Source organism: Hibiscus syriacus, unplaced genomic scaffold (genome assembly GCF_006381635.1).
Source record: "Hibiscus syriacus cultivar Baekdansim isolate YM2019G1 unplaced genomic scaffold, ASM638163v2 tig00111659_pilon, whole genome shotgun sequence".
Taxonomy (NCBI): domain Eukaryota; kingdom Viridiplantae; phylum Streptophyta; class Magnoliopsida; order Malvales; family Malvaceae; genus Hibiscus; species Hibiscus syriacus.
This window is the reverse complement of record NW_024063149.1, coordinates 69,984-95,250: the sequence shown is the minus strand read 5'-3', so window position 1 is coordinate 95,250 and position 25,267 is coordinate 69,984. Positions and strand designations below refer to the sequence as shown.

Sequence of the window (25,267 nt, the reverse complement as noted above, 5' to 3'; positions counted from 1 at the left end):
ATAATAACGTTTTAGGTACAATAATTAATCTCATAAATATTGACTGCTTGACCAGAAGTGTGCAGACCACGCGCGACCAGAATTCGTGATGGAATGCTATTGTGGATGAACTTGCCCTACAAATGGCGGGAGCCTTGCCTGGGTCAAAACATCACGCTCGCACTCATATCTCTAGCTCTCAATGGCGTTAAAATCTCACTATTTATCAAACTGAAATTATTCTCCAAAACCCCTCCAATTACCGATCTTTAAACCCAATTTCCCTCATTTTTCTCCACCTCTACTCCTTTAGCATTTACAATCCTTTCTTCTGAACTTATTCGATTCTAGGGTTTGTTTTGTATCTTCAATTGAAATTAAAAAAAAAACCCTATTTTTTTCTTTCTTTTTTCCTTTTTGGGTCTGCTTTTTTTTTTTGCAGATTAAGAAAGTGAGAGAGTTGGTGTGTCGTGGGACATTCTGTTTCAATGGAGGCAGCGGCCAGTGTTGCCGCCGCACGGAGCGGTTCGCTCCCAATGTCATCATCGTCGCGTAAGGAGTGGCGTGTCATTTCCGGCCATCACCCGGTTCGTAATCATGGGGATGAAGTGGTAATTTCATTTGTTGATGAATATTCTGTATTATTTGGGTTTTGAGAGAATGTTCAATTGAGAACGAAAAATACTCATTGTCTGGGCTCTATGAACAAGTCAAAAAAAAGTTACCGTGTTTGATTTAGTTTTTTTTACTTGTGTTTGGGATTCTTCACTGTTCTCTGTTAACAAAAAGATAGATTTTTTTTGGATGAGTCATTTATGAACCAACCTTGTGCTCTAACTTGCAGCATTTTGATGCATGAATTAAAACATTTGGTTCACTTTGGTAATCAGTTTGTGGTCCATTGTTTGTTGTAATAATTTGCAATTTAATTGGGTTCATGTCAACTAGATGAAGTGTTTATGTAATCCTTAGAGCTTTCTAAGTTTTTGGGTAGTGCTATGGGGAAATGTCCAGCTGTGGGCGGCAGGTTAAGCATCAAGTTATGTTGATTAAGCTGTGAATTATTATTGTTGCTATTATTAATAGCCCATCATTGTTCATTTAGTGTTTTATTCAGTTTTCTTGTGATGTGCAGGATATAGACGGATCAAAATTGGGACAATCAGATGAGAGAACCATTTATGAAGTAAGGCTTTTTAATCTTAAAGTTAAAATTCTTTTCTGAGAATGATGAGAAGTGAACATTGTTGAATGCTGATCAAGGTGCAGCATGGGAGAGAGCCTTCTGATGTTAACTTCTCAATCACGGTTGATGGAAGTTTAGATGATAACATATCACAGCTGCAAATCCACAATATTACTAGACAAAGAGAAGAGCTCCTGCAAATGGAGGTTAAACTCCGAGCGCAGACAATTGCGAGGTCAAGGGTCCTAGAAATGCAGAGCAGCTGTGATGCCAAAGTAGCTGCCCATGCCAATGCTGTTGCTAAGCTTGAGGTTTGAATTTAGAATGTAATTCACATGAGGATTGTTCTGCAATTCAACTTTCAGAGAAAAAGAGAAGTTTTAATTGCTTTGATGAATGATAATATGATCTTGATTTATGAACAAGAAAATGAAAGTAGAATTTCAGATTATAAACATTTAAGTAATTTATGTCATCATATGTTGACTGTTGAAGCCAATGAGTAAGTCCTGTCCCTTTTCTCCTGGAGTTGTATACAAGGCATATTGTTATTTATTTGAAATCACATATTGAATATGTAATGTTTGAGTGGTCTATAAATTACCAATCACATCCATTGACACTTGAAATTATTTCCAACCATGCTACAACTAGGTTCTATGATGTTGCTGTCTTTTTGTGACTTCCAATCTGTGTTTTTGCTTTATTTACATGAATAGGAGCGACTCCATGAAAGAGAACAGACCATACATGAATTGGAAAGGGAAATGGAAGAGAGAGATAGAGAATTGCATGCCATCAAAGTGGATAAAGAAGAGGTTGGCCATTTTTTATTCTGCTATTGGACGAGCTTTGTTTTTCTTTTAAAGTAAAGTGTGGTGTTTTGTAAGTCGTGTATAAATTAGTGCTTATTGGTTATCTTGGCAGGCTTGGGCAAAGGATGACCTTCTCAGAGAACAAAACAAGGAACTTGCTACTTTCAGGTCTGTATTTGTGTTTTACATTAAGGCATTTTTAATTGTGGTAAACATAAGGCTCAAAGGATTACCATCGATCTGAATGCTATATCTGTATTTCCAGTTGCTGTGAGACTGATAACACTGAAATTTTCTAAATGTCGTTCCCAATCACAACTGCTTAGCGTCTTCTTTTATTGGTTACTGCTTTTAGTGCAATAAACTTGCAGCTGAGGTCTGAATCTTCCGAAACTTGTATGGGTTCCTGTTCTTTGTCTTTTGGCAGAAGAGAACGTGATCATTCAGAAGCTGAGAGAACCCAGCATATAAATCAGACACAAGATCTTCAAGAGCATGTTCAAGAGAAAGAGAGGCAGTTTATTGAGTTGCAGGAACTGGTCCATACATTTTCTTGATTTTATTCACCTTTTACTGTTTTTTACTTCCAGAGATTAAGGTTTGAATATTGTTATACTATCCTGGTGTGCATCTGTAGGTTTATTGAAAATTACAATACTTACTTTCATATCAACTAAAATTACAATAAAGTGATAAACAGATTTGTTTTTGTTGGACATTTAAGCCATGAAACAATTTCAATTAACTATAATGTTGATTTCTAGAAGGCAGCAAGCTGCATTTGCTAATGGTAGTCGTATTCTTCAGTATAGGGCTGCTCAAGAAGCTATCCTTTATAGGGATGAACAGTTGAGAGAAGCCCAAACTTGGATTTCACGTGTCCAGGAGATGGATGCTTTGCAGTCAAGTACAAACCATTCCTTACAGGCTGAGTTGCGAGAACGTACCGAGCAATATAACCAGCTTTGGCATGGCTGTCAGAGACAGGTAGACGAGTTGTTAGTTTCTTGTTTACACGTTTATTAAGTTACTTGAATAAATAGATTTTATATCATTTTCAACAATTTAAGTTGACCTTCTTGTGGTTGTTAATGTTAGTTTGCAGAGATGGAGAGACTTCATTTACATACAGTACATCAGCTTCAACTTGAGTTGGCTGATGTTAGAGAGAGAAGTGGTTCCTATACTGATGAATCACATATGTCCCAAAGGAAATCAAAAGATTTATCTCAATTTGGTCAAAATAATGGACAACAAGTGGATTCTAATGGAAGTGGTGCAGCAAATGCTAATAGTGCGGTCATTTCAACTGGAGCTTCTGACAATGTTCAATTTGTATCAGCTAGCAATGCACCAAATCCTGTAAGATTGCTGGCTTTTATGAAGTGTCATTGCTGAATTGTGTTGTAATCTGACATTTAATGTTTATTACCATCTGTATTATAGGTGTACATCTTTCTTCATATGGTAATTTATTTCATTGACAAAATTTGATACAACTATTTCTTTAGTTTTGTAGTTGATCTCTGCACCCTCCCCTCCCTCCCTCTCTCCATTTCTATACATTTTATCTATTTTATGGTTTGACATGATGCTTAAACTCATTTTGGAAGTTTTTGTCTGAAAAGCTTAGGCTTTTATTTAATGGCCGATTCATAATCCTTTTTGTCTTGTGTATGACTCGTTTAATTACTTTTTATCTTTTTGTTCTTTAAATGATCGTATTTACCGTCAGAATCAAAATGATCATGTTCCAAGTGTTCCAGTTGCTCCAGCTGGGATGCCTACGTATTTCCCACCTGGGCAGGTATCTGCTCTGCATTCGTTTATCATGCAACAACAAGGAGCTCCCCATTCTGTGACATCTCATGTTGGACACTACACAATGCCAGATACATCATCCATCCAACGGTGGCAGAACCAACTGGTATGGTCAAACCTAGACATTATCAATTTATGACAAGGTTTTCTTTGTTATCTGTAATGGTTTTCATCATGTTTTCCAGACTTCTTCAGAGGGTTCACAGCTGTCTGCACAGGGTCATATTCCACTATCCCAAACTGCTCAAAACCTTGGGAGCTCAGATGTAAAGAATGAATATGACAAGTCTGTCAATGGACAAACCATTCATCCCGAGTATCTAGAGCATGTAAGCCAAGGGCCAGAACCCAATTCTGTGATATCATTATCTTCTGGGAAAGCACAGGTTCTTTAAATAAAAAAAATATTCTACTCACTGTGCTCAATGCTGTTTTTATCTGTTATTGCTACTTGCTGAGACCATTTCTTTACAGGTTGTTGAGTCAATTAATGCAAGTTACATTGTGGACTCCCAACTTGAGCCAACCTTGCCGCAGGTTTCTTCACAATTTCATGAGGCATTAAGTTTGAGCTGTGAACCCGAGGTTTCTTGTTTGGTTAGTCTTCAAGCAATTGGGAATCTTTCAGTTCTAACCTCTACTTAAATTTGAACTGGACAGGAACAGAATGATTTGAACATGAATAATCAAGTGGAGGATCAAATTCTAACAGCTGAGGAAACAAGGTCTGCTGCTGCTTCCAGCCCATCTCGTGATACTTCAGTGAATTCTGTTGATTTCAGTGAAACAATCGTCAAAAATGGAACTGGTGCCATTCTGCCCGAAAAGCTGGTATCAACTAGGGAGACTAATAACTTGATATCTGCTAAGACTTCAGAGACAGCTCTTCTTGATGAAAGGTCATTGTTGGCATGCATTGTTCGCACAATACCAACTGGTGGCAGAATTCGGATCAGTTCCACGGTTTGTCTCATAATTTTTCATAAGTCAACTTTGGTAGTAGGTCCTGCATGAACAGGGTGTGACTTGTGTCTGTCAATTGCAGCTACCAAATAGGCTCGGGAAAATGCTCGCTCCTTTACACTGGCATGATTACAAGAAGAAATACGGAAAGCTGGATGACTTTGTAGCCAGTCACCCTGAGGTTTGTTTCTTTCATCCTTTACATTTCCTTTTATAGGCACGTGGACTGTACTTTCTGAAAATCTGAAATTGTGATTTCAGTTGTTTTTGATTGAGGGTGATTATATTCAGCTTCGAAAGGGAGCACAAAAGATGATAGCAGCCACTGCTGCTGTTGCTAAAGTTGCCGCAGCAGCTGCAGCCTCATCTCCTTACTCCCCCATTTTGCCTTCTGTTGCTGTTACTCCAATGGCGCAGCCTAATCAACCAAAGAGGGGTCTCCCATCAGCTAATTCCAATCATGTGAAGAATGGGGATGCTGCTTTCAAGGGGTATGCAGTCATCTCCAAAAATGCAGCTGATGATCATTCACAGCTGTTAGGGATGCAGAAACCAAATCCAAATGGCGTTTCTTTTGGTGTGGCTGGAAATTACTCAAATGTAAAAATACTGAGCAAATCTAATGGAGCAAATTCTGAGAGATCAAGTGTGACTAATGTTGAAAGCAAGGCTTCTGGTCTTGGAAGGTCTAATTCTAATTTTTCTGGAAAGCAACAGGGCAGGTACGTGGCTTAAAACCCTGCAGATAGCTGATGGTCATTTATAAGTGTACGTTTTTATGCCTAAACTTATTGTCTCGTACCATGGCAGGGCAACTGGGGCAGCATTATCTTCTAGAAGATAGTGAGTGATTTGATTGTTGCGTTATATATATTCATTATACATGCAATTTCTGTTCTAGTATAGCACTTTCACAAATAATTCCCGTTTACAATCTAAATTTGAAGCGTCTAAGATAATGAAGAAACTGTGATTGTGCACTGTAGCATTGAAGTTTATGTTTCTCCTTTCTGGGATTTTGCACCTAGCAGGTCTACATTCGTATTGGTTTGTGAAATATTCAGGGCAGTAACAATAATAAAGTGAAAACTAGTTTTATCATTATTAGCGTTATTAGAATTTCATCTTCATTTAACCGAAAGTGTGTTGAAGATTTCATTTTGTTGTGGCAGGATTTACGGATTTGCAATGCCTAAGTGGTGGGATACTGCAAGCATCTTGGGATATGATTTGTATCCTTGGTGTTTTGAATGTGAGAGAATTCTGTGATTGGATCAATGAGCTGACTGACTTTAAATTGTTTTGCACCATATCTGTTAGAAGAAAAAAAAAACACTGCATTTTGTTGTCATACTGAAGCTGCACATTTTATTTCCCATTTATATGTCTCCCTGCACCCAGTTGGAACTATGCATACTCATTCTTAAGCAACTAAAGCAATGGTGATGCAGCCAGCTGCTTGGTTTGCCTTTTGGATTACTTAAGCGTAAATTGCAGTATCAATCAGACCGCCAACTACTTACGTTGTCAATTCCACAATACTACAAAAAAAGTTGAAGAATAGTGAATAGACCTTTGCTCCAGTAGTTTTATTAGATACTGATAAATACTTTTATGAAGTACGAATAGTAATTTAATGAAGTAAAATGAAATTAATGGTAATAAGATAAAACGACTTAAAAGTACTCTTAACGATGGAGACAATCACTGTTATTAGTCTGGCATATATCAAATTAGATTTGTTGAATGATTATACACAGTGATGAATTTAGAAAAATATTATTGACTGGGTCAATATAAATAAAAAAAATTATAGATTTATTTCTATATGGATTCAAAGGTTTCTCTTTTGAAATTTGAATAGATGCCCCTTGACTTGTATTGTAACATTTCAATACCGGGTTAGTGATTAAATTATAAAATTTTAGAATTTGGATATTTAAAGTGGAAAAGTTGAATAGTTTAACGACTTATTTAAAATAATATCAATAGTCATTTAACAAGGAAATAATTAAATAATGGTTTGTGGGTATTATAATACCCATGTGAATCATAATTGAGGAGATAAGTTTCTAGCTATCTTTTCAATTTCTTCTTTCAACTGTGAAGCCTCATAGCCAAGGTGAGTTGATTTTCTTATGGTTAATTTCTGGAAATTTCAAGAGGGTTTTGATTCTTTAGGTGTTAATTAAGTTTAAGGAAAGCTTAATTTGTTCTAAAACAACAAGATGAAATGTATATGAGAGATTAAATATTAGGGGTTCTTAGATGATATCTTGAAATAAAGTTCATAATAAGAATTGAAAGTTGGATTTGACTTGTCATAAGTGTGAATAATAAGTTATAAGTGTTAGAAATAAGTTTGGATTACATGAAAAATTTGGTATGATTCTTAGCCTTAAGAATTTGGATGAAATAAAGGAGATTATATGAACAAATAGTATTGATATGTAACATAAGATTTCATGTCTATGATTTAATGTAATAGAGGGATATAAGTCCAATGATAGTGAAGTATGTGAATATAGTATATGTGTTATGCAATATGTGACAATAAGATATGAAGTATAGGAAAGGATTATATGAGTTATATGAAAAACATGATTCAAAGTTCTGTGATTTCATTATCACAAAAGATAAGATATGTGATGGGAATGATACAATAAGAAGCTATGTGATAAAAAGATATAGATGTGATATAAAAGTGTGTATGCGAAATGACATGATAGGTGATGAAAATCGTAAGCCTATATGGATATGTGATAGAAATGGTAACATGTGAAATGATATGCAAGAGAATGCCTATGTTATGTGATACGAGAGCTATAAGTATAGTTGGCATGTCATGATTCGATGATTACCGATGTCCTTTGAGACATATGGATAGATTTTACCTGTCTTTCGGGACATATGGACAGTATTACCTATGTCTTTCGGGACATATGGACAGAATTACCTATGTCTTTCGAGACATATGGACAGTATTACCTATGTCTTTCGGGACATATGGACAATATTAGTTATGTTTTTCGGGACATATGGACAGTATTACCTATGTCTTTCGGGACATATGGACAGAATTACTTATGTCTTTCGGGACATATGGACAGTTACCTATGTTCTTAGTAACATATGGATAGGTCCTTTGGGACGCATATTTCATATGTAACTTAGTGGATTTTATATGAGATGTGGTGATAACATAAGTGTACATAACCTTATCGTATTTGTATACCTTGAGTTCTCAACAATGTACATGGGCTAACAAAGAAATTTAATAAGTATATTGAATATGAAATGTTAAACGTGTTGATAAGGATATATGTGCATGTGGGTATATGTTACAGAAATGATATATGTTTTTTGTTATGATATGATAGTAATAAATGTTCATGCATTTGGTATGAATTATATAATGTTAAATGTATTTCTTTATGAAATGTTTTATGGTTTCCATTATATGTTTTATATGCCTCACTAAGTCATCGACTTAGCGTGTGATTGTTTCACACGTAGGTTTAGAAAGAAAAAAGAGAAGTAAAGAGGAACAAGACAGGTAGTTCTCCTTACCGAATATCAGATCAGGAATATAGTTGAATTACACGTATTTGGTTATATAGAATTGAGTTGGCATGTAATATAAAAGATTTGAATCTGATATGCTCTAATTGGTTTTGTAAAATTATATGATTGAGTTTTGTAAGGTTTTAAACGTGTATATGTAAATGGTAATTTTATACGGATGGAAGCTTAAGTTTTTATGAATTTATACGTATTTTTACGAAAGTTACTATAGCATTATTGTAGCATTACTGTAGCAGTGCATCGATGCACTGTAGCAGTGCATCGATACACAATTGATATTCGAAATATTTCACTGTTCGTGGTACTGTTCATGTCATTATTGTTCACAGTATTGTTCATACCGTTTTTTACTGTTCATAAATACGTTTTTGACTTGAATTTTTATACTGAAACATAATTTAATAGAATATTGTGTTATTTTCTTAAAATGAGTTCAAATGTTTTGATATTTTATAAGAATATCATTTTAAAAAGTCAATGTGACATCTCAGACTCGTATTCGGGTCAGATACGGGTTGGGGTGTTACATGTATCAACAACTATTTCAGTGGGAACACTTCCGTGTGTATTCTCAACGTCTAATTTGAGTGGCTTTCAATTTTGAAAAGTAAGAATCTATTGTTTTTCTCTTCATATTTCAACCTAGGAAAATAAATAAAATAATGAATATGGATTCCTATTACCCTAAATTCATCCATTATAGATAAAAAAAAATAAATAATAATAATAACAACAACTAAGAAAAGCCAAAACCATCAATCAAAATAGTTAATTACCTTTCAAATTTCACCTCTTGGGATAATATAATGTTGCAGAGAGAGGATATATTCAATCAAAATAATTGATTGTCTTAATGCCTTTCAAATTCTATCTTTGCTTTTAAAAGAATCGTATAGGGAGAGGCCTTTTAAATCGCATGGGCCCTATACTCTCTAATTTCTAAGCTACGACTAGGGCATATTGTACATACCACAGATATTCATGTCTATCCAAGCAAAATTGAGGCTATCTTGAGTTGGAAGCAACCCAAGAATATATCTGAGTTTTACATTTTCTTGGGTTTGCTGAGTATTACAAGCATTGTAAAGGGTTTCTCCATCATTGCTACCCCTTTGACGAAGATGTTAAGGAAGATTATTCCTTTTGTCTAGGTTGATGCTTAGCATGAGAGTTTTGAGGAATTAAAGACCGCTTTGACCCAAGTCCCAATTTTAATTCAACTTGAGCACGAGAAGGATTTCACGGTCTATAACGATGCTTCACGCTATAGACTTTGTTGTGTTCTGATGCATGAAGAGAGGGTAGTTGCTTATTCGTCTCATTAACTAAGGTCGTATGAGTGTAATTATTCGATCCGTGATTTGGAGTTAGTAGCTGTGGTATTTTCCTTAAAGATATAGAGCACTATCTCTATGGGGAGAAGTGTTATATCTTTACCGATCACAAGAGTATGACATATATTATTACTTAGAAAAAAACTTAATTTCAGAAAATGATGTTGTCTTGAGATTCATAAGGATTATGGTTGCAACATTGAGTATACTTGGAAAAAGCTAATATTGTTGCTGATGCTTTGAGCCGTAAGACAATATTCGATTTGAGGTCATTATTTAACAGGATAAAATTATACAATGATGACATTCTATTAGTAGAATTACAGGTTAAGGCTACCTTGGATGAGAAGCTTAAGGCCAAACAGTTTTTAGATAGCTCTTTGATTCCCATTATTGAGCAAGTTGAGCATAGGTTCACCTCAAATTAAACTTTTGACCAGGCTAGGGTTTTGTGCTTCAAGGATCGTTATTATGTGCTCGATTATACATAGTTGAGGTGGGCTATCCTTCATGAGGTTCACAGTAGTCCTTATTGCTATGCACCTAGGCGGAGATAAAATGTATCATAATATGAGAGAAAGATGCCACTAGGTTGGCATGAAGAAAGATATTTCTAATTATATTGATAGATGCCTGACTTGTCAGTAGGTTAAGGCAGAACATCAACATCCGTCTGGTCTATTGCAGCCTATCATGATTCCTGAGTGGGAGTGACATTAGATTACGATGGACTTTGTTACTGGTCTATCTCTAACTCATTCGAATAAAGATTATGTTTGGGTGATTATTGATAGACTTACCAAGTCAACTTACTTTTATCCCTGTTCGAGTTTATTATTCTCTAGACAAACTAGCTAGTTGGTATATCTCAAGATTGTCAGATTGCATGATATTCCATTATCTATCATTTTTTATCAAGATCCAAGATTTAATTCGAGGTTTTCAAAGGCTTTACGCGAGGCTCTAGTCACTCACCTGAATTTCAGTACAACTTTCATCCTTAGATGGATGGTCAGTCAAACAGGGTGATCCAGGTTCTAGAAGACATATTACGGGATTACGTGATTCACTTTTGTGGTATTTGAGAGGACTTGTAATGCCCTAATTCGATTTAGCCTAAAGGTCGAAGGACAAAAGCATTACACAGGACTACTGAAGTGGCTAACCCAATTTTTTTTTAAAAACATTTGTAAACATCATACAAAAACCATCCATAGAAGTAATAAAATAAAAGCATAACATTTAAGTTTACAAAATAAAGGGAGCTCCAATGGTACGTCTCCAAAATACATTAGTTCTAAATAAAGTTTATGACTTGAAATAATACAAGGGTCTATGACAATAAATGCCCCCTAAAAGACTCAAGACGTACTTCGAATTGCTGCTAATCTGGAATGTGATTGCACGATATGCTCTTCAATGATCCTTCTACTAACCTGTGCACAAAAACAAATTTCGAATGATGAGCTCAAAAGCTCAGTGCCACAATAATAACTATGTTATAATACATGCATTCAATAACTGAACATGATAGCAAGTGAAGACATGAGCATACATTGCATATAACGACATGCTGAGGTAAGTCTAGTGGTGTGATTGGAGGAATTTTCTACATCTCAAGATGAAACCCCTAGCCTACCTAGGATACTCTCAAGTATCGTGGTGAGATCTGGAATTTACTGCATTGAAAGCATACGACCGGCCAACTTACTCCTTCAAGTCTTGGGGCATTTGCACCCAGTCGGCAACTGAAGTACCTAGCGCGCTATCTAAACTATGTCTGAATATTCTAACATGCAAGATGATCGTCATACAGCTAAAGTGACCTAGGTGTTCTAGTTGTTTCTCGAGCATCTTACAAGGCTAGTTTTATGTCATCCTATTTCATGTGGTTGCTAGTTGTATTTTGTATTCATTTGTTGTTCTCATTTGTAGTTTTATTTGAAGGAGTTTCGGTGCTAATGATCCCTCTTCCCCAATCCCTTGATCATATTGGGTTTTTTTACCCAAATCAAAGCTAGTACCGATACTGACCCATTCAGTATCGATATTGACTCTTGGGTGTTGGTATTCACCCTTAATACCGATACCAAAATAGGCTACTAGAGTCTAAAAAGGTTTACCAGTATCGATACCCCCGTCCGAGTACTGATACTTATATACTAAGGTGTCAATACTATCTTGAGTACTAATATTAAATTTAGCTTTGATGTTTGAAAAAGTGACTTAGTATTGATACTCTTACCTGGAGTATCAATACCCATAACATAATATCGATATTCCCTTGAGTACCAATACCAAACTTAACTAATAGACTTGAATAATGAAGGTGGTATCGGAACTCCACCCTTGAGTATCGATACCTAACGTACAATATTGATACCCAAGGGACGAGTATCGATACTCTCAGCCAAAAACCCCTTGTTTAAGGTTGCCTCAAGAACAATATTGGTACTATTCATCCTGTATCGATACTAGAACTTAGAAATGCCTTATTTTGGGTACAAAAATCTAACTCAACACTCCTCGTTTGCCCCTTTGAGACCTTTAATCATTATTTAAGTATTATGTGAGTTATTAGGGGTTACAAGGAGCCATTTTTCATGTTGAATAAAATCATAACTAAAATTTACCATAAAATGCACATACATGCTTCATGAACTCGACATACTAATAATGAACACCCATTGAGTAACAAGTTGTATACATAAGTTAGAAATGTGTTACCTTGATCCTATGTTGATGAAAATGCTCAAGGCTCAACCAAGAAATAACTTTTCCTTGCCTTTGGTCTTAAAGCTTTCTCCAACCTCTTTCACTAATCAAAGATGAGGAAAATAAGTTACTAACTCATTTAAGAACTTAAATTGAAGTTAGGTATACTCCATATGGCTTGAATCTACAAAAAATGATCTAAAACAAAAAGGTTTCCTAAACCCCCACTAAAACCCACTTAAGGTGACCATAACCAAAATTTACATTTAAGGGCTTGAATGAAAGCTTGAGCGAAGGATATTAAGGTTCTTACCTGAAGATTTTTGACAAGCTTTGAAATGCTATGAAGTTTCCACCTTTTATTGAAATATTGAAGGAGGCAAAGAGAGTTTGAAATAGAGAAGAATAATAAGACAAAAAGATGATGAAAATGAGATATGAGAGGGGAAAACGTGATATCATCAATTTTTAATGGAAAATAGCATTTTAAACTAATATTGGTATAATTGCTTCCCTGGTCCTCCCAACTTTAGTTACAATTTAAAAATACCCTTTTTATCATTAATAAGGTCCAACACAAGCTTAATTCCACACTCACTTGGACTAAGGCTTTCTTACAAAGCTAATGAATTTATCCAAGGCCCCCACAGTTTAGCTCAAAACTCCTAACTCGAGATTTGGGGTGTTATAGGATTACTTGCCTTTGGACGAGTTTGCATATAATAATAACTATCAAGCCAATATTTGTACTCTTATATGTTGGATTGAGTTGCGTGATAGAAATACTTTAGGTCCAAAGTTAGTTTAAGAATCGAGTATATTGTTAGACTGATCCATGATTGCTTGAGAGATATATTTGATTGACAGAAGTCTTATGTCAATTAAAAGAGGAAAGATATTGAGTTTGAAGCTGGGGATAAGGTATTTCTAAAATTATCTTTGTGAAAGAAAGTGCTGAGATTTGGACACAAGGGTAAGTTGAGTTTGAGATTTATTGGGCCACATCATATTTTGAAAATAGTCGAACCTGTTGCATATCAGGTTCAGTTACCTCCTAGATTAGACGTATTCATGGTATCTTCCATATGTCTATGCTGAGACTATATCGTCTACATCTGAGTCACATTATTCAGATTGAGGATGTTAAGTTAAAACCTGATTTATCATATGATGAGGAGCTTATGCAGATTTTAGTGGGACGAGAGAGTTCTTTGGAATAGATATATTTTGATGGTAAAGGTTCATTGGAGTAATTATGGTTCCGCAAAAGCTACCTAAGAGACAGAGGAATCGATAAATGCTCACTTTCTGTATCTGTTTGATTCAGGTGAATTTGGAAGGATGAAATTTTCTTTAAGGGGAAGAGTTGTCACACCCTAAGTTTTCTAGGTTAATAATAATATCCCCTTATATTAATTTTGAGGGCTAAATTGGCACCTATTAAATTTTATTAACCAACCTGCAACTCAAGGGGAGTTCAGGACCTTAAGCTATGTTTTATCCATCTACATTTGACTCTGGAATTGATAAAAAGAGATAAAAAAAAGTATAATTTATAAGGTTTAAACTTGTGACCAAAAAGAACCTAACTTATGCCCTTACCAATTAGGCTAAGTCACTGCATATGACATGAAACTATGAAAATATATATTAAACTGGCCAATATGGGATTTCTAGAACCCTCAATCCATTCTTTTCATTTAGCTCAGCCCTCGTGAAAAACCATTTCCCATAAATCATTCACATTCAGTCATTCAAACTGTTGCCCATCACTGTTCAACCTTCATCGAATGTCTATGGCGTGCACCATCATCACCCTCGTGTCCTCCATCATCATACGACCAAATCCCAACTGTCAGTTACTGTGGTCGACCATCGTTCGCTAAAAGTCAGCAAAAAACCATTAAATCTCACTATTGTTAATCTAGATCATCGTTCGTTGATGAACGTCACTGTCCATACCAGTGTGAAAGCCTAGTCACCGCGATTAAAACCCTACCGACCATACTCGAGAATACCATTCGTTAGTCGTAGAGAACCCTTCAAAGGTTCATCGAAGCATAGATCGATCGTCTATATTTTTTGATATTTCCAGCTACCTCCTTCATCTGTTCATTACACCTCTATCACCACAGTATTCCCTGGGCAGTTTTAATTAAAACCTAGTCAGGTTTGTCCCCTCATTGTCGCTCCTTCATCGTTGTTGCTGGGTAAGTTGTTTAGTCACTTTTTGAGTGTTTCTTTGATTTTTTGCTAGGTATTTGAGATGATTTGAGTTGATTTTGGTATTCAAGCTTATCCCAGTTGATCGGACGATCTCTGTCGTTGTTTTGGCCGTCGCACGCATCGCCACGCGCCACGCGCCACCCCTACGCATGGGGCTTCTCCTCCAATTGAAATCCTTTTATAAACTGGTCTAGTTAACTGACCCGTTCTTAGTCAAATCGAACCAGTATGAGTCAACTTGAATTGGTCTGACCTGTTGTCCTTGACTGAACCTTTGACTTTGACCAGTGTAGATTTTGACTTGACCAAAAGTTGACATTTTTTTGAAAAGTCATATTTTAGGTTTTTCAACGTCTTGAGTCTGATTTTGTGGTTCGTTTTGCAAAATTCTAACCCAAAAGCCTTCAAACCGAACTTTAAATTTGATCATACATATACATTAAACTTTTTTATTTAAGTGCATTTAAATTATGGTTAAGAAACTTATATGTACTATTATTATTAAGGTACTTGTGATTCTCTGAACCGTTCGTTTGCTTGACACAACTCCTCTCGACTCGTTCAACCGTGCGAGCCTGTGATTACTCGTATGATTTTACAAACCATCTGAATACTTAGATTTAGATATAACTTCAATAGTAACCATGTTTCATTATGACTTAGGTTTGAGTACTGCTATAAAGCGTGACGAGACTGGTACTCATTAGACCTCTCATACTGATCTTTTTTGCGATGCGTGTTCCTTGTGTGCTATATAAAATATTTTGAATACTTGTTTGATTTATCATGTGTATATGGTTGTTCTATCTGTTTGAAATATGATCATTTTATGTGATTTGACCTTTGAATTATTTATCTGATCGAGATCCTGATTTTTGATTTAGTGATTATAAACTATGTTATATGATACATGTTTTATGGTTACCAGTTTTACTGAGAAACAAATATTTCTGATTTATATTTTCCTGAATCTACTGGTATTATCTAAAAATATTTTATTGGGGTACTTTCTCGAATGTGATATGAAGTCTCTACAGGGTCAACTTTGATCAAACTGGTAATTTCTTACGGAATTAAGGCGATCCTTAGGTAAGTTCTTGGGCCTAGGGTAAGACCTTATAGATCTTCAGGCACTCTCTTAGGATGGCTCATAGCCTAATGGGTATAGGGTAAGTCCTTATGAACCTGAGGCACCCTATCAGGTGGGCTCATACGCTTCAATTAGGGTAAGTTCTTATGGCCCAATGTATTCTCTTAGATTGACTCTTATACCCAATAAGTATATGGTAAGTCTTTATGGATACGATTATAGGGAACTGTATGTTGGTGTGCGGTTGGAGGGTAGCTATGTGATTTATTAAAAACCCTACTCTCTCCTTCTATTATGTTAGTGAATAAATTGTAAAACTTAGTAGTATATTTTATATTGCACTTACTGAAACACATTGAGTTCCCTATCTCACTCCCCAAACTTTCTCTTTTTTCATGTACTTTTGGTTAGGCACCCTAGATTTGACACTTAGAAGATCGAAACATTACGTATAATACATATTGTTATAACATTTTCATCTTCCAAACTGCCTTTATTTGGTGACATGTGACTATATTTTGATATATTTATTTTAAGACATTTTTATTTTACTACTGATGTATGGGTTATCATGATTTTAAAGTATTGAAGAATGTTTTAGAAATTTTTATGTAATTTGTTAGATCTAGTCGTAACGGATAGGTTGGATCTAAAGATTTACATAAAATGTAGAAGTTTATGGAAATTTCAAAGAATTTTGTTAAGTATGTTTGATATTTATATGGATTTAAACATGATATAATGATAAAAAATGTCCTTAATGTTTAATGAAATAGTTACTTAGGAAAAATGATTTTTATGTGGATGTACACTATTAATTAATAGAGAAAATAACCTTAGTGACCAAAAATGCCTTATAATATACAATTTTAACCAACTTTTTTTGGATTTGCCAAAATAACCAACTAAATCGCAATGCGATCGATAATTCGCAACGCGATCTCCGGTATCTCAAATTAGTTTCCAGATTCGCAACGCGATTCTGACTATCGCATTGCGATTTTCCAAATTCGCGTTGCGATTTTCCTAATTCGCAATGCGAATACGTAAATCGCAACGCGAATTTGAAAAATCGCAATGCGAATACGTAAATCGCAACGCGAATTTGAAAAATCGCAATGCGAATACGTAAATCGCAATGAGAATACGTAAATCGCAATGCGAATACGTAAATCGCAATGAGAATACGTAAATCGCAATGCGGATATGTAAATCGCAATGAGAATACATAAATCGCAATACGGATCTGACTATCGCAACGAGATTCTGACTATCGCAATACTGAATTTCAAATTCACAACTCAATTTCTGAATTCGCAACAGGTTTTAGTTTCGCAACACAAATGTTTTGGGTATATAACTACGCAGCAGCAGCAACTCATAACCTAAATCCCTAAATCACAACTCATTCCATCTCCATCTATCACTCTCTCCGGCGACATCCGTTCCTATATCTAATGACATCCTTCCCCATCCGGCAACATGTTTTAGTTTCGCAGCTCGTTTGTTTAGTAAATTAATTTACAATAATGAAATCATCTAATGTTGATAATGTTTGGATAGATTTGTGTTTTGGAGGGTCATGGGAGAATGTTCATGGTGTTTTACAATATATGCTTTTACCCATGAATCTTCAACTAAAATTGTCATTAAAAAGTTAACTTATGAAACTCTAATGTTACGTGTTGCAAATAAATTGAATTTAGAGCCCTTAAGTGGATTTAAGCTATCTTATCAGAGAAAAGGTAAAGTTTATTTGTTAACGGACAATGAAGATGTTGAACGATTCATTGCTTACTTAGTGCTTTGCAAGATGATGTTACATTGTATGTTGTTGAACCTAGAAGTAGTGAAGTTGGGTCAGTAGCGGGTAGTAATCAACTAAGTTTTTCAACCCCAATTTATGGTGCTCAAAATTTAATGGTTCCACCACAATTTCATCACCAAGCAAATTTTGTTTCACCATATTTCCAATACCAAACACAATCTCAAAACCCACAACCTTTCCCTAATCCAAATCTCAATCAACTTTCAGCACCAAATTCCGGTTTTCGTATTAACCAGTTAGACGATGATGAGCCAACAGAAAAAATTATGAGTACTAGTTGGTATTCGAAATTTGATCTTGGTCAATACCCGGACTTTGATCTTGGTCAATACTCGGATTTTGATGATGTTTCAGAAGAAGAAACAGACCCTGCGTGTAATGATTTTGATATTGGTCAATACCCGAATTTTGATGATGAAACAGCCGCTGTCGAGGAAGATGTTGTTGATGATAATGAGGAGGAAGTTACGACTGTGAATGAACATGTTGAACATCCATTCTGTAATTCATATAACACTGAAAAAGAAAAAGAAGAAGAAGAAATCCCCAAAGAAAAGTCCCCGAAGAAAATGCCACGGGAGTATAACTAGAATATGCCAGAAATACTTCAGATACCGGAAGAAGAGTTGGTAAAGATAGCAGTTGATTGTTACACAAAAAGTATTCGTATCAAGAAAGATGATTGTTTTGATACAAAGGAAGACTTGAAGATAGCTTTGTATACGAAATGTGTGGAAGATGGCTATCAACTAAAAGTTAACAAATCAAGCAAAGATCGTTTCGAAACAAGGTGTATGATTGACAAAAACTGTACGTGGCGTATGATTGCAAAGAGGATAAAAGATTGCGAAATGTTTCAAGTTAGGACTTTTATTGATAAACATACATGTTCAAGAACCCAAGTTTTTCCTCACCATAGACATGCAAACAAAAAGGTGTTGGGTGGTTTTCTGGCTGAGGTAATGTTTTTGAATGGCAGGGTATATCGGGGACATGAAATTATGACTGACATGAATGCTCGGTTCAAGATTAGTATCTCATATTCTCAAGCTTAGAGAGCCAAATATTATGCCTTGGAATTGTTGAGGGGGTCGCCAGAAGCATCGTTTGCCCAACTGTCGGCTTATTGTCATATATTAAAGCTGAAAAATCCTGGGTCGGTAACTTATATCAAAACAGATAGAGATGGACGCTTTGAGTTGCTGTTTATCGCCATTGGTGCTGTGGTTAGTAAATCAATATAATTTTGTTGACTCATTTTTGTTAGTTACATGCATTTCACATTTAAATGATTATATTTATTGTATATGATTTTGTAGATTCGTTCGTTTATTACTTGCATGCGCCCAGTTATTATAGTTGACGGAGCACATTTAAAAGGTCGATACCTTGGAGTAAACTTATTAGCAGTAGCCATGGATGCTAACAATGGGATACTGCCAATAGCTTACGGGGTTGGTAAATCTGAAACCTCTGATTCATGGACATGGTTTATGGGGCAGCTTTGGGATTACATAGGTCCTATTAGCAATCTGACAATCATATCGATAGGGCAAACTCAATTGACAACGCTGTTAGAAGATGTTTCCTAGATGCTTTTCATGGACTTTGTGGTGTTCATTTGTATAGAAATCTAAAATCAAGGTCTGCTGGTATAAAAAATCACAAATGGACATACTGGAAGGCTGTAAAAGCTTATCGGGAAGTGGATTTTAATAAGCATATAAACTGTTTAAGACGAATTTTGCCTCAGTGTGCTCAAACACTAGAAGATGTCGGGTTTGAAATATGGTCAAGAGTACATCAACTTGGAGCAAGATATGGTTTCATGATGTCTAATAGTGCAGAATCAATCAACGCTCTAAGTCGTCATTCCTGAAAATTACCCATTACTATGTTAATGGAGTATTTTCGAGCCTCTATTCAACAGTGGTACTACAAGAAAAGAAACCATGCAGGTATTATTTCTTTAAATTCGTAACTTATCATATATTTTACTAAGTATTATTTATTTAAATTTATAGGAACATTGGAACATCGTGTTACACCATGGACTGAAAAAAAGATAACGAAACGTGTTGTGAAGTCAACGTCATGGAGAGTTGAACCATGTTCAAACACTTTGTTTGAAGTACTGGATAATAACTTAAATGGGCTTGTCGATCTGAATAGAAAGACGTGTAGTTGTATGAAATGGAAAACATCTGGTTATCCGTGTGGCCATGTTATAAAAGTTGCTCTTCATCTAAACCAAGATGATTCAAGCGCATACGCTATGGATTACTACACTACAGAAGTATATTGACAGACTTATGTCGAGATTGTCTACCCTATTCCACATCCTTCTGAGTGGGACATACCAGATGACTTACAAACTGTTTTGCCACCATCCATAGACAGAAGGCTACCTGGCCGACCAAAAAATCACGATCATATACCGTCTAAGGGTGAAGAGAAGAAGGGATCGACATGTAGTCGGTGCAAGGAAAGTGGTCATACAAGGTTGACATGTGGATCACCAGTGCCATCACAATCATCTTTTCCTCTACCAAAATATGGATCCTCATCAAAATCCCAATCACAACCGGCTTCACCTTTTGGGACTGTTAACTTAGGTGATATTTAAATGCAAATGTTGTATTATGTGTATATTATGTGTAAACTTTTAACATTTTCAGTTAGGCATGTATTAGTAACTTGAGTTTGAACATTGCTATGATATATAACATTCATTTGACTATCGCAACGCGAATATGACTATCGCAACACGGAAATGACTATCGCAACGCGGAATTGACTATCGCAACGCGGAAATGACTATCGCAACGAGAGAATCGCAATGCGAAATGAAAATCGCAACGAGTGAATCGCAATGCGAAAATGAAAATCGCAACGCGAATTTAGTTTTGCGTTGCGATTTTCATTTTCGCATTGCGATTCTCTCGTTGCGATTTTCATTTCGCATTGCGATTCTCTCGTTGTGATAGTCATTTCCGCGTTGCGATAGTCTGTTTTGCATTCAACATAATGCAGATTGAAATCAACAAATCAACTATTACATTTCAATCAATTAAACAAGCACAAATAATAATTATGTACACATCAATTAAACAAATAAATATTTACAAATCATCTTTTACAAATCAATTAAACAATCAAAAAATAATAATAAGAATTATTTCCTCATCAATTATTATTGAATCAACTTTTGCACCCATACATCCATTTCACGCAGCTCACTTCAGGATTAACCTGCAGAAACCAAACATTGAATCAACAACACTTTCTACACATCTAAAACCTACAAACAGCAAATTATTGAATTCTAGCTACTTAACCAAACATTTTCAAACCAAAAAGAGTATATATGTTTAACAACACTTGCATTTGACTTACAAATTGTTTATGGACACTTTCATAACGCGGATGCAGGTAGGCAGTGTCTCGCATATATCGCTCTAGCCATAAAATGTCGAAACCACAAGCCTACTGCATCCTATCTCTATCGGTGGGAAGTAGAAACTGTGTACTTCCTGTTGTCAAACGCTCCAATCACATGCATACGAGAGGACCACAATCCCCTCTGGCTTCCTTCGTTTTTGTGGCGCGGTCTCGTCTCTGATAACTGTAACATTGAACTTCTTTGGCTTCTTGTTTCCAGAATTAGTCCAATAATTAATTACATCCAAGAATTTAGCCAAATGAGAGCTCCATCCCTTAATAATATCTCTCAAATCAGAAAATGATATGTAATTTATCATGCTGTCATATACTATTGTCTTTAGGGATGGGAGCTGAAGCTCGACAAGAAGCCAATGAGTACGTTCTAAAACAAGGATAAACACCTGCATCAAAATGTAATAATTCAAATTGCGCACTTATTTATGAACACCTTTAAAATATTTAAACAAATATACTAACCTTATCGACCTCCCACCATACAGGATAAAGTTTAGCTTGTCCATTAGCCAACACATATGATTCCTGTCGTTGATTCTTCAAGTGAACTACGTGAAAAGACGTCGGCATAATTGTATATCGCGTTTTTTATATTTTTCTTCAATTTCCTTACAATTAGAAGACGTGTCACCCATGCATCAATATGCTGTTTAAAAAAGACATATATTAGTGAATTACATAAATTTTTTAAAAAAATTAATCAAACTGAAATATAAGAAGAAATATAAGACTTACCCCCCATCGAAATAGCCGTTGTCTTCAACCCCTAATAATACACCCCACCAAGACCGTTCAATCAAAAAATGCATATCATCGTTGAGTTTGTATATGTCAGCGTAACACCCTTGACTCCGCTCATGTAGATAAAAATCAACTGCGGTCTTAGCCCAAAGGTTATTATCCATAATTGTTTCCGGTAGTTGTTTCCTCTCCACTTCATCTGCCGGAATGGTACTGGTCGGTAACTTATACGAAAGCCAACAGTCATCCATCATGTCCGGCACGTAAGGGGGCTTCTCAATAATTCGATATATTACGCAGTGTGAGTCGGGCTCTAGAATGTTGGGAGGGACCTCTTCAACGATGACAGTTGAACGGTGGGAGGGGACTCTTGAGGGATGATAGGGGCCTCTTGAACGATAGGGGAGGCCTCTTGAACGATGACAGGTGAGTCAGACTTTTTCTTACGGCATTAAACAGTGAAAAAAAGACAAATATATTTCAAACTTGCACGGTATTCACCAAAGTCATTATTATATAATTGTTCACAAAATGCATCAGATAACATTCCAGAAGTAAGCACTTATATAAACATTTAAAAGGATAACATATAGGTTTAGTGCAGGTTCAATGACAACACAAAGAGTAGTAGTTTATTCTTGAAACTTAAATTTTCAACACTGTGAAGTTAGTATTTGTCTTTTGGTTGAAGTAATGCAATTCATTCAAGTTTCAATTTGCAGAAGAAGAATAGAATCTGAAACTTAAAATCGCAACGCGAAAATGACTATCGCAATGCGAAAATGACTATCGCAATGCGAATTTGACTATCACAATGAGAGAATCGAAATGCGATTTTCATTTCGCATTGAGATTCTTTCGTTGCGATGGTCAAATTTGCATTGCGATAGTCATTTTCGCATTGCGATAGTCATTTTCGAATTGCGATAGTCATTTTCGCGTTGCGATTTTGTTGTTGCGATTTTCATTTCGCATTGCGATTTTCTCATTGCGATAGTCATTTTCGCATTGCGATAGTCATTTTCGCATTGCGATAGTAAACTATTCTTCTTCTGCAAATTGAAACTTGAATGTATTGCATTAATTTAACCAAAAGACAACCAAAAACAAATACTAACTTCACAGGGTTAAAGAATAAACAGTTAAACAGTATTGGCAGCAACAGAATGAATTTACTAAGCAATCTAAGTGAAATTACGAGTAAATTTATCATCAGGTTAAATATGAAAAATATTAAACTTACCTCGTTGCGTAGAGTATGAACCTCGTTCTGCAACGATGCTACAATCTCACGTAGAGCTACTACCTCACCACGTAAAGTAGAAACCTCAACATGCGATGCACCATTGTCATCACGTAAAGTACCGACCTCCTCACGCAAGGCATTGACCTCATTACGTAACTCCCCTAACTCATCCCGTGGAGGTGGAGAACAGGGAGATAAACGTCGTGGCATCTTTGCCGGTCGCCTATCATGAGGTGATGGTGGAGAAGAGGATCGATGATGTGACAGAATAGGTGATGACTCTCGTTGTGGAGGTGTATATTCGGGTCGATCAGGTGATGGCTCTGGGTGAGGTGATGGCTCTCGAAGTGGTGGCTGCTCATCATCCGTGCCATCAAAAAAAAGCTTACTAGCTTGCCACCAATCAGTGACAAGCTCAGCTTCCGTGGGTGTCAGCCTCTGTAATGGAGTGTTGGCCTCCTAACAATATAAAAGCTCAAACAAAATTAAACGTGCACTAGTAATAACTTGTTTATAAACATATGGTAGTATTTGTGTTAACTTACATTATTTATTGTAGTATACGGTAGTAAATCTTCTCATTGCTGCAAGGACCGTTTCCTCTTCCAGGAAATAGCCCTAGGAATATCATTAGAAGTTTTTAATGCATATGTCTGCATGGCGGGAAAGACCTCAAATATCCAAATCTACAAACAATATAATAACAAACATTAGTAATTGTTAAAGAATTAATTATAATTTTGGAAACATTATATAAAAATATTACCTTAAAGGCCCAAATAAAGCCTGACAAAGTGTATTTGGAAACATCGCCACGCAAACGTTTTCGATCATCAAAGGCAGACGACAACTTATTCCATGTAGCTCTCCATAGATACGAACCCCACGGAAACAGGTTCCATGCATTTAGGTCCTTTACCAATTTAATTAGATCATTAGGAATAGGTTGTCAGACCTCTCTACCTAAAAAGCTGGCTTGCAAAAGTATTAGAAGGCATACTCGGACAACATCGACGTCATCCATCCGAGTAAAACCATCTTTCTTATTCAATAATCTCGTCAAGTCTTCCACGTGTAAATTTGACAGCTCAGGAAAAAGCCGGGAAAACCATGATAGGCGGGTAATATGTCTAGTGTACCGATCTACATCATTGTGCCCGAAGCGTAGACCAGTGATTAAGAAAAACTCCTCCCGCCCAAAACACGTATACGCCGGTGGAAAATCAAACCATATCTCTTCATCACGACGTTGTATAGTCTCTGGTAGATCGCTAGTCATGGTTTGAAGAAACAGATGGGTCAACATAGCATCTCCACCCGAATGTTGTACTTTCAGCCATGGCCCGAAGCAAGTATCCTCAAATATTTTTCTTTGTACAGATGAAAGCTTCGACGCAATTGTTTTGGCCAGGCTTACTTTATTTCTTAAGGTCAATTGAGTCGAATAAAAGTTCTGCAAAAACAATAAACATACCAAGTTAGATATACCAAAAACTACACTGTGAAGATATAACAAGAACAATAAACATAAAGAGTAGTAGTTTATTCTTCAAACTTAAATTTGCAACACTGTGAATTTAGTATTTGTCTTTGTTTTTTGGTTGAAGTAATGTAATTCATTCAAGTTTCAATTTGCAGAAGAAGAATAGTTTCTGAAACTTAAAATCGCAACACGAAAATGAAAATCGCAATACGAAAATGACTATCGCAAATCGAATTTGACTATCGCAACGCGAAATGAAAATCGCAACGACAGAATCGCATTGCGATAGTCATTCTCGGTTTCAAATACTAAAATTGAAAGAAACTTGAATTGATTGCATTACTTCAACCAAAAGACAAAACAAAGACAAATACTAACTTCATAGGGTTAAAGACTAAACAGTTTAGCAGTATTGCCAGCAATCGAATGAATATAATAAGCAATCAAAGTGAAATGGTTAATCTATTATTGAAAACACCAGTAAACTTATCATCAATTTCAATATGAAAAACCTAATAATAATGCAAAAATTTCAAAATAAAAATAATTAAAAAAACTTACCCTCGGTGGTTGATTTGGTTGATTTTCCATTTCTGACCATGAATGATTTCGCCGGAGATGGAGACTGATATCGTCGGAGATGGGGACTGATTTCGTCGGAGATGGGGACGGATGTCGCCTTAGAGAGTGAGAGATGGAGATGAGACTGAGTTGTGATTTAGGGTTTTAGGTTATGAGTTACGATTATGGGATATACTGTGGACGGTTCAGTGTTCTGATATATTAATATATTCGT

At 35.8% G+C, this 25,267-nt stretch overlaps 1 protein-coding gene across 1 annotated transcript; it reads left to right on the top strand.

Annotated features, from left to right (window-relative positions):
• The first annotated feature begins 154 nt into the window (after positions 1 to 154).
• LOC120167053 lies at positions 155 to 6,075 on the top strand. The gene is made up of 16 exons (XM_039176183.1): positions 155 to 590; positions 1,115 to 1,165; positions 1,243 to 1,476; positions 1,885 to 1,983; positions 2,093 to 2,148; positions 2,408 to 2,519; positions 2,788 to 2,967; positions 3,079 to 3,342; positions 3,716 to 3,907; positions 3,987 to 4,187; positions 4,276 to 4,386; positions 4,462 to 4,764; positions 4,847 to 4,945; positions 5,026 to 5,486; positions 5,575 to 5,607; positions 5,937 to 6,075. Coding segments are annotated over exons 1-16 (2,520 nt in total). The 5' UTR covers positions 155 to 467; the 3' UTR covers positions 5,938 to 6,075.
• The last annotated feature ends 19,192 nt before the right edge of the window (positions 6,076 to 25,267 follow it).

Bases quoted from the DNA above. Each gene is read 5' to 3' on its own strand.
- LOC120167053 (XM_039176183.1), top strand. From the start codon at position 468: ATGGAGGCAGCGGCCAGTGTTGCCGCCGCACGGAGCGGTTCGCTCCCA. The intron at 1,984-2,092 runs GTTGGCCATTTT...TTATCTTGGCAG, and splicing joins TCAAAGTGGATAAAGAAGAG to GCTTGGGCAAAGGATGACCT. The intron at 4,946-5,025 runs GTTTGTTTCTTT...TTGTGATTTCAG, and splicing joins TTGTAGCCAGTCACCCTGAG to TTGTTTTTGATTGAGGGTGA.